We start from the raw sequence: 19746 nt of genomic DNA, 5'->3' as shown, positions 1-19746 counted from the left end.
AGTGTTTGCCCAAGCAGTGTCTTAGGGAGGCCTCTCAGTTTTTTTTAAAGCAGTGCCGCATGCCGCAGTACTTCTGGAAGCGAGGCAGTTGAAGAGTGGGACGCTGGTATAAAAATTATCCAGGTAGAGGTGGTAACCCTGGTCCAGCAGTGGGTGCACCAAATCCCACACACTTTTTGCGTTAATTCCCAGTAAGGGGGGGGGGCATTCTGGGGGCTGAATACTGCGGTCCTTCCCTTCATATATTCTAAATTTGTAAGTATACCCTGATGCACTCTCGCACAGCTTATACATTTTCACGCCATACCTTGCCTTCTTACTCGGCAGGTACTGGCGGAATTGAAAACTCCCTTTAAAATGTACCAGGGACTCATCAACAGAAAAATACACTTCTCGGGGGTATATGCTTGGGCAAACCGGGCACTGAAATGGTCTAATAGGGGTCTCAGTTTATACAGTCAAAACTGGGGTCATCTCGGGGTGGGCACTGCTCATTATCGGTATAATATAGGAAGCGAAGTATTGTCTCATAACGCATTCTGGACATGGCCATGCGGTACATCGGGGTGTGGTATAACAGGTTTGTTCTCCAGTAGGTCCTAATGGACGGCTTTTTCAGAAGCCCCATGTTCAAGAGCAGTCCCAAGAACTTGCCCAACTCTGCTGGGTCTACAGGAGTCCACATATGGGATTGGGCATAAAATGGGGTACTTTGTTATATACTGTTGGGCATATAGATTTGTCTGGGACTCCATAAGCTCTATAAATTCATCCGTAAAAAAGAACTTGAAAAAGTCCATCTCACTGAGCCCTGCCATATTAAATTTTATCCCTGGGCTGCCCATGTACTCAGGGATTTGGGGCTCGTAATTGTCTGGTGTGGTGGTCCAAATGGGGTAATTTCACTCTGAGGTTTCAACTGTTGCGGGGTCACTTCTCTCAGGGCTTTCAACTGTGGTGGAGGTCCTGGGGCGTCTCCTAGGGGGTCCCTCCTCCTCATCACTGGATGAGGAGGTTGACAAATAAAAGAGAGTCTCGCCATCTGACGAGTCCGTGTAAGAGGCAAGAAACGCATAGGCCTCTTCCAGAAAAAATTATCTTTGGGACATATTTTATTATTTGTGTGTAAATTGTGGGCTTAGACAAGTGTATTATGTATACAGCAAAATGTATTCTCTTGCCCAGTACTATTATTAGTACAAGCAATAGACTGCTACCGAAAACGTTTTTTTTGTTTTTATGGAACGATTCCCTGACACTAACAAACCCTAATACCAGCTGAGATGCTGCAGATAACTAAATATTGAAACTTTTTTTTTTATATATAGATTTTTATATAGACTTCCCTGACACTAAACCTAACTAGATTTTATGTGAACTTCCCTGACACTAAACCTATCTACGGTGACGATTCCCTGACACTAAACCTATCTAGATTATACCTAAACTACAGTGATGGATCCCTAACGCTAAACCTGACTATGGTGACGGACTCCTGACGCTAAACCTGACTAAGGTGATGGATCACTAACGCTAAACCTGACTACGGTGACGGATTCCTGAAGCTAAACCTGACTACGGTGATGGATTCCTGACGTTAAATTCCCTGACACTAAACCTCACTAGGCTTTTTTACGGTTCCCTGACACTAACAAACCCTAATACTAAACTAGCTAGATGCTAACTTTCTAAACTAACTTTTTTTTAATTTTAATAAATTTGTATATTTTTTTTGTTTTTTTGTATTTTATAAAGAAAAAAAATCCACAGGGACCAAGAAAATGGCCCTGAAGACTAAGAAGTGATCAGTGATAGGAGATGGGGGTGACAAGGGGAACACAAGGAGGAGGAGAAGGACAGGTGTGGGAAGTACAAAAAAGTTACTTTTTCAAGTTTTTTTTAAAGTCTTCCGCACACAATTCTCCAACACAACTGCTCTGAACAACTCTCCAATGCCAACAGAGAAGTTCAGAGCGGGTGCGGCAGGATGTGATGTCTGGGGCAGGAAATGATGTATGCGATCGCTGCTATTGGTTAGTGGTCACTGACTAACCAATAGCAGCGATCGCCGGGGCGGGACCACTGGAATTGGTCCCGGAGTATTGAGCCGTGATAGCCTGCTGTCGGAAACAGAAGGTATCACAAATCGATGAAGCGCCGGGGGAAAATGGTAATGCATTTCCCCTGGACATACTATTCCGGCGCTGAGCGCGAACGATGCACTTAGGGTGACGGAATAGTACGTTGATGAGCGCAAAGGAGTTAACTATTCCACTCTTCAGGGAAGTTTTAATTATTGTGAAATATTTTATTCTTATTTTCTGATGTCTAAACCTGACTGCGTCCTAAGGTCAAGTGTGTATATTTGTTTGACAGATCAAGAATATACTGCTAATCTTTTTACATCAAATTCCTAATTTACAAATGTGAAATAATAATAAATAATTTGTATCGCTGAACGGTTTTTTTTCTTCAATAAATTGGATTATTCCTGATAAGTTACTCACCTCTCCATAGCCACACACAACAACCTGCTTCCCACCAAACATAACATCTGTGCTTCTTTTCAGGCTATAAAAAAATCAATGATAAAAATATAAGTGAGATACACATACACAGATGAGGCAGAACATCTTATCCCGGGAATTTAACTGCTTAGATGCCGTGGTCAATAGTCCACTAACCTGCCATGGTGATATTCATGGCCTAATACATTGCAGTTTAGTACAGACAGGCAATAATGCTGGTATGCGGAGTATACTAAATTATTATATTAGTGATCAAGCAATTGCATTGTGATGTTCCCTATTGGGACTAAGAAAACAATTAGATAAAGGTTAATAAAGTTTATAAAACAAAAAAGTGTTCATAGTAAAAAAATGTAATTAAAAAAACAACCTTTTTTTATAAAAAGTGTTTTTATATGGTAAAAGTTTTTTATTTATATTTTAAAAAAAAAAAAAAAAAAATACACAGACTTGGTATCGCCACAATCGTAACGACTCGCATAGTAAAGTTAACAAATTATTAAAATGGCATGGTTAACAATAAAATACAAAAACAAACGTTTTTTTTTCTACCTCTCCCAAAAACACTACTAAAAGTTAATCAAAAATATACTGTATATGTACCCCAAAATGTTGGTGTTTCTAGGACAAAATGTATGTAGATATATACCTCTGACATAATTTTACAATTCATATAGCTATACAGGTAGATTCGTTATGGTAACAAGATTGCCCAATGGCAATAAGGAGGAATGCCCCCGTCGGGATCTGTTCCAATCTGAAGCTGCGTTTTGTCTGACAGGCAGGGTGCTCGTCGGCTTGTTCGGAGCTGTGGCATCCCACTGCTGAGGGGACACTCCGGCTTCCTGTTCTGTGCGCAGGTCGAAAACGGGAAGGAGGCCCAGTCACAAGGGGATGATGTCGCAGGCTGGAGACCTTAAAGGGGAACCGTTCCTGAAGTTTGATTTTCATCCCTGGTGGTGAGTTTCCTGTCATTTTCCTGTGAATCCCTGTGTTTGGCCCGGTTTTGTTTGGACTCCACTTGAGCCGAAAATTCTTGTAATGACCTCTGGCCTGACCTTGCTCCTTTTTTTGGGGCCCGACTATGCCCGCTTGTTATCGACCAGGTTCTATACAGTACCTGTGAACTGCCAACTCAATAACGGTGCCGTCATGATTTTTCCCTGCCTGTTGTCAAACTTCTCCTGCACGGACGCGCAGCCATATTTCTTACAAGTTCCTCAGTAACGCTCACGCCTGTTCCAACTATGCTGTGCTACTTTGCAAAACTGCTCCTGAACCGTCACCCAAGTTCCAATTACTCTAGCCTGGGATCGTCATCCAGATACACTCTTGGATCTATATTCCAGTTACAGCCCCAAGAACAGGAAGAAAAACCATGAAGTTAGAGTGTCACAAAGACACGTTTCTAAGGTTACCCATCAACAAATGTAAATAGTACAAGGCTGCAAATATCCAACATGTAACTAAAAACACAGAGTAATCCGCTGCCAAGGTTTGAAAAAGCACTACAGAAGTTACAATATGGGAGAAAATGAATCTTGTTATTTTACGGACACTCACTACTCTTATCACTGGAAAGTTCTGCTATAGAGCACTATTTCATTATTCCGTCACAGAATTTTGCCTCATTTCGTCTCTAGTATGTCTTTTTTCTCAGCCCACATTTGGAAACTACGCACTGATTTTATTGACTGCAACTGGTGTTTACATTTAATAAACACGTTGGGACAGTGTAAGTTGTGCAATAAAATATGTACCAACATGATCACTGAAATTTATATGCATAATATTGATGCTTATTTATATTTTGTGCTTTAGACTGTACTTACCAACATGTATAAACTGTTCAGCCATAACATTAAAACCAATGACAGTCGAAGTGAAGCGATAAATCTATCAACGTTGTTACGCCAGTGGAAAAGTCACAAAAGGGCCGAAAAGTCGCATTTTGCACAGCAAATTGCAAGTTTTGGCCCATTTTTACGCCGCCCCTGACACTTTTGTGGAAAGGAGACCTGATTTTTCAAAAGGGGGTTTTCTAGCTGGTGTAGATGTCACTGTTAGGTGCAGCAAGGTAGAGGCCCGTGCCAGGCCCCGCATCTTGCCCCCCCTCTTTGGACAGCTAAATAAATAATAACAAAAGAAAAATATATACTCACCTCACTCCTCCTCTTCTCCCCTCCTTGTCCCCTCAGAATCCCTCAGCGTGCGGCGGCTCTAACAAGGTCCTGATTCTTCCGGACATTGTATGTGATGCAGCACTGATTACGTTTAGTGAGGCGTCGTATATAAGGACCTGACGCTGCTCAGCGTCAGGTCCTTATATGAGCCGACGCATGCTAAGGCAGTCTGAGGGGACACAGAGGGGAAAAAAAGAGCGGTGAGGTTACATATTTCTTATTTTATGTCCGATGGGTGTGGGGGAATGAATTACACATAGCCCCAGTCGTTGCGTCACACGAGCAGCAGGAAGATGCAACAGATTTATTTTAAAAGGCGTGCGTGTCTTAATAAATCTGTTGCATCTTACTCCAGCGAAGTAGATAGGTAAGACTGGTGTATGAAACGTGGGGAATCTGCCCCTCAGTTCTTGAAATTGATGTGTTGGAAGCAGGAAAAATTGGCAAATGTAGGGATCTGAGCGACTTTGACAGGGGCCAAATTGTGATGGCTAGACAACTGGGTGAGAGCATTTCCAAAACTGCAGGTCTTGTAGTGTGTTTCTTGGTATACGGTGGTTAGTATCTACGAAAAGTGGTGCAAGGAAGGCCAACCAATGAACAGGTAACATGTTCATGGATGCCCAAGGCTCATAAATGCGCATGGGAAGTGAAAGCTAGCCCGTCTCATCCGATCCCACAGAAGACCTACTGTATCCCAAACTGCTGAAAAAGTAAATGCTGGCTATAATAGAAAGGAATCTGTCGGAACACACAGTGCATGACAGCTTGCTGTGTTTGGGGCTGCGTAGCTGCCGACCAGTCAGAGTGCCCATGCTGACCCCTGTCCACTGCTGAAAGCGCCTACAAGCACGTAAGTATCAGAACTGTACCATGGAGCAATGGAAGGAGGTGGTCTGGTCTGATAAATGTTGTTTTCTCTTACATCATGTGGGTAAGAGATGGCATCGGGGTGCACTATGGGACGAAGGCAAGCTGGTGTTGGTAGTGTGATGCTTTGGGCAATGCTCTGCTGGGAAACCTTGATATGGATATTACTTTGAAACATAATATCTACCTAAACATTGTTGCAGACAAAGTGCACCCCTTTATGGAAATGGTGTTACCTAATAGCAGTAGTCTCATTCAGCAAGATAATGTGCTCTGCCACACTGCAAAAATTGTTCAGGAAGAGTTTGATGAACATGACAAAGGGTTCAAGGTGTTGCCTTGGCCTCCAAATTCCCCAGCTCTCAATCCGAACGAGCATCATTGGAATGTGCTGGTAAAAACAAGTCTGGTCCTTAAAGGCAACTTAAAGAGGCTCTGTCACCACATTATAAGTGCCATATCTCCTATATAAGGAGATCGGAGCTGTAATGTAGGTGACAGTAATGCTTTTTATTTAGAAAAACGATCTATTTTAAACCACTTTATGAACGATTTTTAGCTTTATGCTAATGAGTTTCTTAATGCCCAATTGGGCGTGTTTTTACTTTAGACCAATCAGCGTCATACACTTCTCTCCCTTCATTTACACTGCACTAGCGAAAGTTATATCACTATGTGCAGCCACATACACTAACATTACTGTAGTGTCCTGATAATGAATATACATCACTACCAGCCTGGACGTGATGTTTATTCAGAATCCTGACCACTTCTGAATCTTTTCTGTGAGATTCCAGCAAGGAAAACGTAATCTCGCGAGATACGATGTAACCTGTCCTTTCAAACAAGATTACGTTTACCTTGCTGGAATCTCGATGGATTCATCATGCCTAGATGGGTCAGAGCTGTTTTAGCGGCACGAGGGGGACCTGCACAGCTTTAGTTTTAATGAAGGTCGTTTTAACTATATGGCTGAACGGTGTATATATTCCATACATGATAGTTATGTATTTTTTATGATATTTATATACTTCTTATTAGGTTACACATTTGGGGAGGTGGTACCATTATTGGGTCTATTTACAGGCATGGTGACAGGTACCATATTGGCCAAAATATTGTTGTTTTTATACTTTGATGTATAAATAAAGCCTATATTCATTAATAGCAGTGCCTTTGATCCTCTATTTTTATGGGTACCTATAGTACATAGAGCACAATGCTCTATGAATAACAGAATATGGACAGTCTTCACTTTTAATGCCTTCTTCAGTGTAATACATGGCAAAAAGTTACTTGGATTGACATTCTATATGACAAATTTCTTACCCATCCAGTATTGACTCACGACAGCAGTACAAATTGTCAAATTTCTGTTTGGTGACAGAGTCATTCACGTTCATGGCAGGAACACAAAGCTTACCAGCCTTGGACAGCTGATATAGGCTGTAACAATATATAAATTATATTGTAAAATCTTTAGAAAGTATACAAATTATCTTGTTTACTGTATTTAATGTGTAACAACTTTTATAGAACTTTTGACATATCATAGTGACATGTCAGAAGGTTTGATCAGTGGGTGTCTGAGGGCAGAGACCCTATAGATTGCGTAACTGAAGCGCTCAGATGAGCGCTGTGCACCTTCGATTCTGGTCGTCTCTGCTCGAATTTCTTAGTAAAGTCGTGCGTGCGGTGTACGGACATTCTATTGAGTCCACACACCGCTCACTCGGCTTTCCGAGAATAGCCAAGCAGAGCCGAACAGAAATGAAGGATCACAGTAATCACCTGACCGCTTCTTCCGCTTAGATTTAGCGATAGCTTGGGGTCTCAGCGCTCGGACTCCCACTGATCAAAACTTCTGACATGTCACTATGCACAAATCAAAGTGTAGCTAATCTATTGTAAAACTTTTTAGATTTATAGAACTTATACACATATATATAAAAATAATATAATCCAGCAAGCATGCATTTTTAAAGGGGTCTTGCACATCAACCCTGTCCTGCCCCATGACAAAACTGTATGTCATGGAGCGGGGGGGGGGGGGGGGTGAAGTTTGGAGCGGGCTCATACGCTGCAGCTGGCATGTTGCTCTCTAGCGGCCAGGAGCAGCGATCGCGCTGTTCCTGGCCGTTCAACTAGTAAAAGCTGTAAAAACAAAACCCCAAAAAAACAATGGAGGAACTTTTGTCCAATTCCACCCACAAATAATTTTTTTCCCAGTTCCCAGTATATTATATGGTACTTTAAATGGTGCTAATAGGAACTACTACTTCCCCTGCAAAAGCCCTCACACCACTCTATTGACGGAAAAATAAAAAAATGCGGGGAGTGAAGGCGGGGAGTGGAAAACAAAAACGTAAAAACGAAAAATGTCTGGTTCTTTAAAGGGTTAAAAGTGTTGTTCGGGGATTAAAAATTATTTTTAAAACGGCTCACGAAAGAGCCATACTCATCTCACCGTTCCCCCACCGCTGCTTTGTCCACCCAAGGGTCTCTGCTTCCGGTTGCAGGGATATTGTCCCGACACAGGTACATGTGACTACTGCAGCCAATCACTGGCTGGGAAAAGTGTTTTTAAGCCCATAAAACAGCCAATCCAATCCAAAAAAAAAACGGCCACAAAGGTGTACATAGCCTTTGAGAAAGTAATTGGCTGCTATAGGCAACTCTCACACTTTTAGTTTTTACTAATTTTGATAAACGCACCTCTTTATATTTTGCACAAGGCAGATATCACGTAAAATATAGTAGGATTGAGGCAAAGTTTGCATTCATTGGCTTGTGTAAACATGTCCAGCGATTGTACGATCAGCAAGTAATTGCTCGTTGATCAATTCTTTTATGATGACTTAAAAATTATTTCTCTGTTGGCGTTATATCTCTTCATGTAAACAGGCATCTACTAGTCATTAGCAGATGGGAAAGAAGGAAAGACAAGCGATCTCAAAAGCGATCAAAGCAACGATAAAAAATACAATTATTTTAAATAAAGGTCTTTCGAATGTTAACAAGTCGCTATATCGTCAATCTGCGCTTGTATTTACGACTTTATCTTCATAGTTAAAAGGACCCTTAAGGGGAGTTCACACAGAGTTTTTTTTATGAGTTTTTTGATGCGGAAACCGCGCTAAAACACCGCCCGAAAATGCCTCCCATTGATATCAAATGGGAGGCGGAGGCATATTTTTCCCGCGTGCGGAAAAACCATCTCGCGGGACAAAGAAGGGACATGCCCTATCTTCGGGCGTTTATGCCTCGAACCTCCCATTGACATCAATGGGAGGCAGAGAAAGCATATTTCTCTGCGTGAAAATCGGCGTGCAATCAGAGCAAAATCTGCCTCAAAATTCCAAACGGAATTTTGAGGCAGATTTTCCTCCTGCAAAAACCTCTGTGTGAACCCAGCCTCACGAACGTAAAAACGCCCGTAATTACGGCACGTTTTTACGGGCCCATGGACATCTATTGGCCACGGATACCTCCCCGTATGCTTACGGGAAGGTGCCCGTGCCGTTGAAAAATATAGAATATGTCCTATTTCAGGCCGTAATTAAGTCTATGGGGCTCTCGTAATTACGGGTGACTACGTGTGTACACCCGTAATTACGGGAGCGTTGCTAGGCGACGTCAGTAAATAGTCACTGTTCAGGGTGCTGAAAGAGTTAAACGATCGTCAGTAACTCTTTCAGCACCCGGGACAGTGACTACCGACCCCAATATAGATCAACCTGTAAAAAAAAAAAAAAAGACGTTCATACTTACCCAGAACTCCCTGCTTCTTCCTCCAGTCCGGCCTCCTGGGATGACGTTTCAGCCCATGTGACCGCTGCAACCAATCACAGGCTGCAGCGGTCACATGGACTGCCGCGTCATCCAGGGAGGTCGGACTGGATGTCAAGAGAGGGACGCGTCATCAAGACAACGGCCGGGTAAGTATGAATTTCTTTTACTTTTTCTGCGGAAAGGGCTGTCCCTTCTCTCTATCCTGCACTGATAGAGAGAAGGGCTGCCGATTAATGCAGTGCAATTTTGCAGCGAAAACGTATCGGGCACGGGTCCGTAAATACTGGTGCAATACGGGTCATATACGTGTGACCAAGGACCCGTATTTACGCCAGTATTTACGGGAGGAAAAAAATATGTTCGCCTTAGGCCTCATGCACACGACCGTATTTTTTCCCACCCGTAAATACTGGCGTAAATACGGGTCCGGTGTCACACGTATTCGACCCGTTTTGCACCAGTATTTACGGGCCCGTGCCTGTAAATACGGGCCCGGTGTCACCAGTATTCCACCTGTATTTACGAGCACGTTTTTGGCTGCAAAATTACACTGCAGTAATCGGCAGCCCCTTCTCTCTATCAGTGCAGGATAGAGAGAAGGGACAGCCCTTTCTGTAATAAAAGTTAAAGAAATTCATACTTACCCGGCCGTTGTCTTGGTGACGCGTCCCTCTCTTCACATCCAGCCCGACATCCCTGGATGACGCGGCAGTCCATGTGACCGCAGCAGCCTGTGATTGGCCTGTGATTGGCTGCAGCGGTCACATGGGCTGAAACGTCATCCAGGGAAGTCGGGCCGGATGTCGAGAGGCAACGGCCGGGAGACCGGACTGGAGGAAGAAGGAAGTTCTCGGTAAGTATGAACGTCTTTTTTTTTTACAGGTTGCTCTATATTCTGATCTGAATTCACTGTCCAGGGTGCTGAAAGAGTTACTGCCGATCAGTTAACTCTTTCAGCACTCTGGACAGTGACTATTTACCGACGTCGCCTAGCAACGCTCCCGTAATGATGGGTGCACACACGTAGTCACCCGTTATTACGGGAGCCCCATAGACTTCTATGGGCTGTCCGTGCCGTTATTACGGCCTGAAATAGGACATGTTCTATCTTTTTCAACGGCACGGGCACCTTCCCGTAAGAAAACGGGAAGGTACCCGTGGCCAATAGAAGTCTATGAGCCCGTTATTACGGGTCGTAATTACGACCCGTAATAACGGGTGTTTTTACGGTCGTGTGCATGAGGCCTTACTAAGTCTGATGCTGTGTCCCTAGACATACAGTAAACAAACAAAGCTTTCTGTTATCTATGCATATCCATGGATAGAGAGGGCGAGATGTATGCTGCTTCATCCTCAAGGTCTCTCCCCGCCCTGCTGCTAGTGCTGCGGTGTTGGAAGATCATGCAGCAATTAGCATTGTAAAACATAATTCACACCACCACTGCTTGCAGCGGCCTGGAGGACAAACCGCATTAATACTTATATCAAATCAGAAGGACAACACTGTGCATGAATACACAGGACTCTAAGCAGATATTAAGCTTTTCGTCAAAATTGGCAACCAACATGGCGGGTGAATCAGAAGTTGTTTTTGTTACAGAATATATTTTAGTAAGTTCTGCAACGATTATGAATAAACTTCCCCTCTGTTTAACTACCACTCAGCCTAAATCAAAGTTAAGCATCAGGGAAAATAATAAGCTCACCGATGCACTCCAGTCACACTCTCCTCCACAATACCACGAATCTTTTTATAAACACTTGGGTATTTCTTGTAGACCCAATGAGTTAAATCTCCTCCATCATCCAGGATCTAAGAGAAAAAAATAAGCTATCATTGACAAGAGAACTAACAGTCATGCTCATTACAAGCTATAGAATCTAAGGGTTAATAAAAAGAAAGAAGGAGCTTGTAACTCCCAAGTACCATATTTGGCTGCCAGTTATCACCATTCACAGAGCGATCAATACACCACCAAAAATCATCTTCCGATTCTCCTTTCCACGCAAATACTGCAACACCTACAGAATTGTGGGGAAAAAAGAATAGACAAACTTATCAAATGTAATTAAAATAGGGTAAAAAAAAAAAATTAATTTCATTTTAATCTTTTCTATGTAAACTTTTTCAACTCAACATGTACTTCTTATTTTAGTCACATGATTTTCCATGCTGGAGTAAAATGAAAATAATTATGGTCTTCTTAAGTATTAAATATCTAAAAAACAAAACAAAACAATGTGATATCTAAGGGGTAGTTTACACAGTGTTTTTTGGCCAGTGAATGGGAAAGGGAATGGCACGCACATGTATGAATGTAGAGGAGGACCATGTATACATACGTTCGAGCGCCACGGCCCTTTCAAAATGCTGATCATCGGGAGTGCCGACAGTCAGATGCCCACAAATCTAATATTGATGGCCTATCCTAGAATAAGCCATCCTTTTTAATAACCCGGATGAAAAAAATATTTTTAGATACTTAGTGGTTACATGTAGAGAAAAAAGATGCACTCTTTCAGGATGCAATCTCCATTTCTTCATTTATTTTCAGACCCCTTGATATGCAGTTTGAAACTAGGAGCAGATTGCAGACTATTGTCATGTAGGGGATTCCTCCCTCCCAGTAATACATGCTCTATGTGAGGTCTATGTGTCCAGGTTGCTGCTGCCTTCACTAGCTCTCATTTATCACTGCAGTTTCATTACTGTACTGCTTTTTCTCTACACCATGGTTTCCCAAACTATGGGTCGCGACCCCCTGGGGTGTTGTGTCAAGACCTCCGGGGGTCACAAGCCACTGACTGATGTCCCGGTTTCAACTGCATCTGCGTCCTAAGGACGCAGATAGTTTAAATAAATGCTGGAGCAAGGTAGCTGACGGCTCTTTGCTCCAGCATTCACTTTTCCGTGTGTGCTGAGCCGTGAGCGTCTCGGAGCAGACAGGCGTGATTTAGTGACATCATCGCGCCTGTCTGCATCACACACTGCACAGACCAGCAGAGCAGAAGGATCTCCTCCACCCGTCATGGGAACGGGCATAGGCGAGTATGTATTTTATTATTTTTATTAGGCACTATTGGGGCTGTGTGGAGGCAGGCATTATACTGCGTGGGGGCAGCTGTGGGGCATTATACTGTGAGGTGGCAGCTATGGGGGCATTATACTGTATGGGGGCAGCTGTGGGGCATTATAATGTGAGGTGGCAGCTATGGGGGGCATGATACTGCGTGGGGGCAGCTGTGGGGCATTATACTGTGAGGTGGCGGTTATGGTATTTTACTGTGTGGGGCCAGCTATGGGGGGCATTATACTGTGGGGTGGGCAGCTATAGTAGCATTACACTGTGGGTAGGGCAGCTATAATCGGCATTATACTGTGTGGGGGCAGCTATAGGGGCATTATACTGTGTGGGGGCAGCTATAGAGTCATTATCCTGTGGGAGCAGCTATGGGGTCAATATACTGTGTGGGGGGAAATATGGTGTCATTATACTGTGTGGGGGCAGCTATAGAGTCATTATCCTGTGGGGGCAGCTATGGGGTCAATATACTGTGTGGGGGGCAATATGGGGTCATTATACTGTGTGGGGCAGCTATGGGAGCATTATACTGTGTACGGGCCAGCTATAGGGGCATTAACCCGTGTGGGGGGCACTAAGTGGTTATTATACTGTGTGGGGCAGCTATGGGGGCATTATACTGCGTGGGGGCAGCTTTACGAGCATTATACTGTGTAGGGAAGAACTATAGGGGCATTTAATAGGGGCATTATACTGTGTGGGGGCAGCAATAGGGGCATTATACAGTGTGAAGACAGCTAAAGGGGCATTATACTGTGTGGGCACACTACGGGGTCATTATACTCTGTGGGGACAGCTATTGGGGCATTATACTGTGTGGGAGGCCCACTGGGTTGGGACCCACTCAGATTTGTTTCACCCCCGTGTTCTAAACCCCTAACTACACCTCTGTTGGCTACTAATGGATGGTTCGGGTCCCATGACCCACCATCAGCAGCCATAGTCGGGCCTCAGCGACGCAGCGCAGTAGGATAATTTGAGCCAGCACAATTTACGCTGTTTTCAATGTTTGCAGGGATTTATTTCTCTAATGGAGCGAAGTACCGGCATCTAACTACGAATGATGTTGACATACATCAGATGAAATGGGGCTAAGTACGGTAGTGAGGGGTCCCAAACAAAAGTCTCGGACAAAAATGGGTCCCAGCCGAGAAAGTTTGGGAACCACTGCTCTACACTGATAGCCTGTGTGATTTCCCCTGTGCTTTCCTCACAATCGATATTCGGATACAGTTCAGTCTGCGTGATCTGCCCTCCCAGAACACTTGGGCGCTTGGACACGGACGGAAGCCGTGTGCTGTAGAATTTATGTCAGAATTAGCAGCACCTTCAGTTATATATAGTAGTTACACATACACTGCAGCAGCAAAATGGCAGGACATTTTTAAAATGAAGACTGTATAGAATGTTGCTTAATTTTGAATTTAGGAAACAAAAGAATAAAAAAAAAAAAAAAAAAATTCAGTTCAAAGGTGTTCATAGCATTTAAATTCTATTCACATACCAGAAAAACAAGGTGTAACAAGTGACTATACATTAAAAATTAGACTTTATATACACAGAGAAGAACTGGGAGTATAGAAGCCATCTGATAAAAAATATACCTTTATTACATAGAATATACACATTACATAGAAAAATTAAAAAGGTACAGTAGGAAAGAGTGACTCTGAAGTTTCCCAATGCAGACAGACAGGCTCGATGAGTCAAGGTAAACATACAGGGGAATTACCACTATCAAATTGAGCAGAGGCAAACACAAATACTGAGGAACATGACATCATATAAGTATAAGTGTAAATATAGGAAAACAAGTCAGAAACACAAGTTGCATGTGCAGGTTTCCGAGTCGTATCCCAAAATAAACAACGTATAACGGTCAATAGTCAATCTCAAGATAGTTTAAAGTTTACAGTTTGCAAATATGACCCAAAAGAACAAGTGTATCTTACCCATAATACAGTGTATTTGGAGCCTGACGGACGTATGGAACACCCCAACGCGCGTTTCGCGATGTGCTTCCTCCTGTCTGTCTGCATTGGGAAACTTCAGAGTCACTCTTTCCTACTGTACCTTTTTAATTTTTCTATGTAATGTGTATATTCTATGTAATAAAGGTATATTTTTTATCAGATGGCTTCTATACTCCCAGTTCTTCTCTGTGTATATAATGTTTACCCAGGAGTGCCTTTCTAATAGATTATTTTGGTAGCATGCTTTATACCCATAGCATCTAACCCGTGATACTCCTTGCTAGAGGAGCCCTTTTTGTGTATATTAAAAATTAGACGTTATTGTTGAAGAAATCAAAGGAGAGCAGAACAGCAAAATATGCCAGCAGAAAAGGATTAAGAGCTCACATTCTCACGTACTTCTTTTAGCATATCGATAAATCAGGAGAGGTCTGGGTTTCCCCATCTGCTAAAGCCAATAGGCATATCAAACTACCAAAAACACCATCAATGGTAACAAAAGATCGTTTAACAATGTAGCCACTGTTATGCTTAGTTTTTTCTACAGTAGTTGTGCAGGGAAAATACACTGTGGTATAGGAGCCACAATCATGATATCTGGTATTCCTGGCAGGGGCTACACTAATAACTGGTAATATCAGCAGGCTACCACATCAGTAAAGGGCCTATGTATTATTGAGTGATATTTGATGTGTAAAGTATGAACTTTTGGAAGTATTTTTGTTTGCATATGATCAGGTGGTCATTTGAAAATAAATATAGCCATTATCTATATTTCAGTACAGTTTCATAGCCAGCAGGGTAATGCTCTTGACATGTACATTACTGGGCAAAAGTTTTAGGCAGTTGTGGAAAAATGCTGCATAGTAAAAATGTTTTCAAAAATAGAAGTGTTTATAGTTTTTTTTTTATCAATTAACAGAATGCAAAGTCAAACCAATATTTGGCGTGATCACCCTTTGCCTTCAAACAGCATCAATTCTTCTAGGTACACTTGCACACAGTTTTTGAAGGAACTCGGCAGGGAGGTTGTTTTAAACATCTTGGAGAACTAACCATAGATCCTTCTGTCTCTTCATGTAATCCCAGACAGGCTCGATGATATTGAGATCAGATCTGTGTGGGGGCCATAACATCACTTCCAGGGCTCCTTGTTCTTCTTTATGCTGAAGATAGTTCTTAATGACATTGGCTGTATGTTTGGGGTTGTCCTACTGCAGAAAAAATTTGGAGCCAATCAGATGCCTCCCTGATGGTATTGCATGATGGATAAGTATCTGCCTGTATTTCTCAGCACTAAAGGGGTTTTCCAGCCACTAAATATTGATGGCCCATGAGCGCTGCTTCCCCTTCATTTCTTTGTGCTCACTGTGAATCATCGTCACGCATTTAGTGGCGATTCACATGTATTGCAGCCTTTTCTCCCATTCACTTCAAAGGGAGAAAAGGCTGCAATACCTGTGAATCGGCTCTAAATGCGTGAATCGCCTTCAAAACAGCTGATCGGCGGGGTCCCGCAAAACGGACCCCGACCCATCAGCTATTGATGGCCTATCCGGAGGATAGGCCATCGATTTTTAGTGGCTGAAAAACCCCTTAAAGAACACCATTAATCCTAACCAAATCCTTAACTCCATTTGCTGAAAAGCAGCCCCAAACTTGCAAGGAACCTCCTCCATGCTTCACTGTTGCCTGCAGACACTCATTATTGTAGCGCTCTCCAGCCCTTCGGCGAACAAACTGCCTTCTGTTACAACCAAATATTTCAAATTTTGACTCATCAGTTCAGAGCACCGGCTGCCATTTTTCTGCACCCCAGTTCCTATGTATTCATGCATAGTTGAGTCGCTTGGCCTCGTTTCCACGTCGAAGGTACAGCTTTTTGGCCGCAATTCTTCCATAAAGACCACTTCTGGCCAGACTTCCCGAACAGTAGATAGCTATACCTGGGTCCCACTTGTTTCTGCCATTTCTAAGCTGATGCCACTGCTGGACATCTTCCGATTTCGAAGTGCACTAAGTTTCCTTGGCCGACCACTGCGTCTACGGACCTCAACTTTGCCCGTTTCTTTGTGTTTGGTATAATTGGTTAATCATACACCTGACTACAATCCTACAAAATCAATGACTTTGTGCAAGTGTACCTATAAGAATTGATTCTGTTTTGAAGGCAAAGGGTGGTAACACCAAATATTGATTTGATTTATATTTCTCTTCTGCTCATTCACTTTGTATTTTAATTGATAAAAAAACTATTAACACTTCTATCTTTTAAAGCATTCTTACTTTGCAGCATTTTTCCACAACTGCCTAAAACCTTTGTACAGTACTGTATATAACACTAATAGTAGAAGACAGTGTACTGTCAATCTGTCGGTTTATTAATGAAAATCTCATACCAAGTTTTAACTAAGCTTATGTTACAAGTGCAACCACAGCGCTGTGTCATTACAGATTTAGGTTATAAGACTAGAGTGCTGATTCTTGTTATGTCACAATCATGTGATACAAATATTTGCCTCAGTCACAATGAGCTATTATATATTTAGGGCTTTGAACCAAGGCTATATTTTTCATTGTGAATGCCATCTGAAACTAGTACTAGAGTATAAGATGAATGTCCCTAAAAAAAAAAAGGAATAGTCACATACTTACATTTCAAATCCCTAGACTCTCTGACTTTGGTTCCACGGTCCCCTGCAAGTCTTTGTTTCATAGGGCACAGCTATGACGTGCTGTGATTGACATGTGACCACAGCACTTTTGGACTATGGCTTTTTATACTGTCTGAAAAGCCTTTCAAACGATTCATAATGACTTACAGAGGCTCTGCGTTTGGGATGACCCCTATTTCATACACTACATTGAGACTGTAAACAAGTTTAACTTACAACTCACTTTGGCTCACACGATTCTGCCTTATAAATCTATGTTTGTCTAAAAGATGGTTAAGGGCCTGTTCACACTGAGTTTTTTACAGGCAAATCTGCCTGGAAAAATCAGCTCCGGTTCTTTTAAAGTTGTTTTGCACCACACGAGTTATTTGACGCGTTTTTTGCTGCGATTTTAAACGCTTTTTTGACGCAATTTTTTAAGGCGTTTTTTTTCCCTATTTCTTCAAGAGACCAAGTCAAATTCAACGTGCGTTTTTTGATGAAAAACTTGTCAAAAACCGCTTCAGAGAGCTCAGCAAAAAAACGCATTTATTTCCTTCTCCCATTGACTTCAATGGGGTTTTTGAGGTGGAAAACGCCTCAAGATAGGGCATGTCGCTACTTTTTCCCGCAAGCGTTTTTTTTTTGCTTTCGGTAAAAAAAACGCGTCCACCTCCCATTGAAATCAATGAGAGTCAATTTCGGCCGTTTTTTGCCACGGTTTTTGCGGCAAAAAAACTCTGTGTGAACAGGGCCTAACTGTGGTGACTTCTTGTCAAGAATTATACTAATAATCCTTTCTACCTCATCAATTGCATTCTCCAGAGAGGACACAGGCAAGAATTGGTAAGGTACGTATATATGACAAAGTTTATTGCATTTTAATTTTAGACACACGGAAAGCCTATCGAAAAATTCCCAGAAAAGTTATTTAAACATATAGTGAAGTCGCTTACCTGATTCTGCCAAAGTAGCAGCCACTTCATTTTGAGTCGTGTAGATATTACAAGCAGACCAGCGGCATTGGGCCCCAAGTGCACACAAAGTCTCAATAAGAACCTAAAATTATTACCAGAAAAAAGAAAATAAAACCACTGACAAGAAGGCTGTTATTAACCAGAAATCAAATAAGCTAATAAATGTAATTGAATGTGGAAAACAATATAGCATACAACTGGTTAAGCTATGGAATTCTAAAATTAAGTGTGTAATCCCAATCAAGACAGCTGATAGAGAGAAACATCACATAGACAGCAAGTAAAAGTTTATACCCACACACACAATTTATGGCTAACTTTTATTTATTTGTGCGTTAAACACAGGATTCAGCATTTTCCAGCATATTGTAAACTGTTTAATTTCTAAAAAGGGGATTTTTTGTTACTCACCATAAATCCCTTTTTTGCTGAGTTTTTTGGGGCACAAAGTAGACGTGGGTATATGCTGCTGCCCGTGGGTATATGCTGCTGCCACTAGGAGGCAGACACTAAGCTAATAGTGTTAGCTTCTCCTACACAGCCTATACCCCTCCTGCAGATACTGAGCTAAAAAGATTCTACACAAGCAGTAGAAGCAACTAAAATAAGCCAACAAATAGTTGACAGTAAACTTGAAAACAAAAATGGAAAAAAAAAGCACCTTATGGGTGAATTAAAAGGAAGAAGAACCCATTCATCAGTTCCAGTAGGATTTGTGTTTCCCAATGAACTTGGCGAGAAAAGGATTATGAAGTAACACAAAAACTACCTCATTGTGGTACAGGTAGCGGGTTCACATACCTGAAAAAGAGGCTGATGGCGCACCGCCCATGAGGCACCCACAGCTCTGGTAGAATTTGCTGTGACTTGGAATGGGGCAATGAAACATGACTTTCCACCCACTACAGCATGCTGGCTGACTCAGAAATCACAGCTAAACTGCAAGTCCTGCTTTGATGGTTCAAGTAGGCGCCATGGCATTGCCTAATTGGATCTGGATTGGATGACCCTCCGGGAAGGGGTCTGATGAAGAAGACACAAGATTGCCTTAGCTCCAGAATGTTTATGAGACATCATGTTTCTTCTGGCTACCAGATGCCCTGTACCATTTCTTTTTGGAAGACTCCCCAATCCCTGAAGACTGGCGTGCCTTATTAGGACAGTCCAGTAAAGTGGGAGGAAGAAGCGGCACTGAGGGATGGTTGGAGAGGAGAGCCACCATTGGATTCACAACACACCACTAGCTGGAGCAGAATAGGACGGTCCAGGGATTTCGCCTTCTGATGAGCTTGGATGTTCTGCTAAAAAGAGGGGTTTTACCAGGATATCGTCCATGTAGGGGTCAACTGCGACAACCCTGGACTGGTGGAGTGCTATGCCTATGGCAAACACCTACGTGAAAATAGGAGGAGCAGTCGCCAGGCCGAAGGGTGGAGCCAGAAACTGATAGTGGTGGGACTGAACTGCAAACCGGAGAAAGCGCTGATAGGCCAGACAAATTGGGATGTGGAGATAGGCGTCCTTGATATCCAGCGACGAGAGGAACTCGCCCTATCCCATAGAACTGATCACCGTCCTCTTCACCGTCACTTCATTCGAAAGTACCACACCCAGCCAAAACTATTTAGACGCTTTTGGTCCAGAATGGGGCAGACAGACCCATCCTTCTTTGGGACCACAAATAGG

At 42.6% G+C, this 19746-nt stretch overlaps 1 protein-coding gene across 3 annotated transcripts in view; it reads right to left on the bottom strand.

Annotated features, from left to right (window-relative positions):
• Positions 1-19746, bottom strand: part of AHCYL1 (adenosylhomocysteinase like 1) — an 89899-nt gene that overhangs the window by 28851 nt on the left and 41302 nt on the right. For all 3 annotated transcript variants that reach the window (XM_075853662.1, XM_075853661.1, XM_075853663.1), the window contains exons 5-9: positions 18040-18142; positions 11301-11395; positions 11080-11186; positions 6911-7027; positions 2508-2571 (exon numbers count right to left, since the gene is read on the bottom strand). In XM_075853662.1, coding sequence (XP_075709777.1) covers positions 2508-2571; positions 6911-7027; positions 11080-11186; positions 11301-11395; positions 18040-18142 — 486 coding nt within the window. The remainder of the gene's footprint in view (positions 1-2507; positions 2572-6910; positions 7028-11079; positions 11187-11300; positions 11396-18039; positions 18143-19746) is intronic.

The sequence above is a fragment of the Rhinoderma darwinii genome, chromosome 2 (genome assembly GCF_050947455.1).
Source record: "Rhinoderma darwinii isolate aRhiDar2 chromosome 2, aRhiDar2.hap1, whole genome shotgun sequence".
Taxonomy (NCBI): Eukaryota; Metazoa; Chordata; class Amphibia; order Anura; family Rhinodermatidae; genus Rhinoderma; species Rhinoderma darwinii.
The sequence above is the reverse complement of the archived record's forward strand: the minus strand, read 5'-3'. Positions and strand labels throughout refer to the sequence as shown.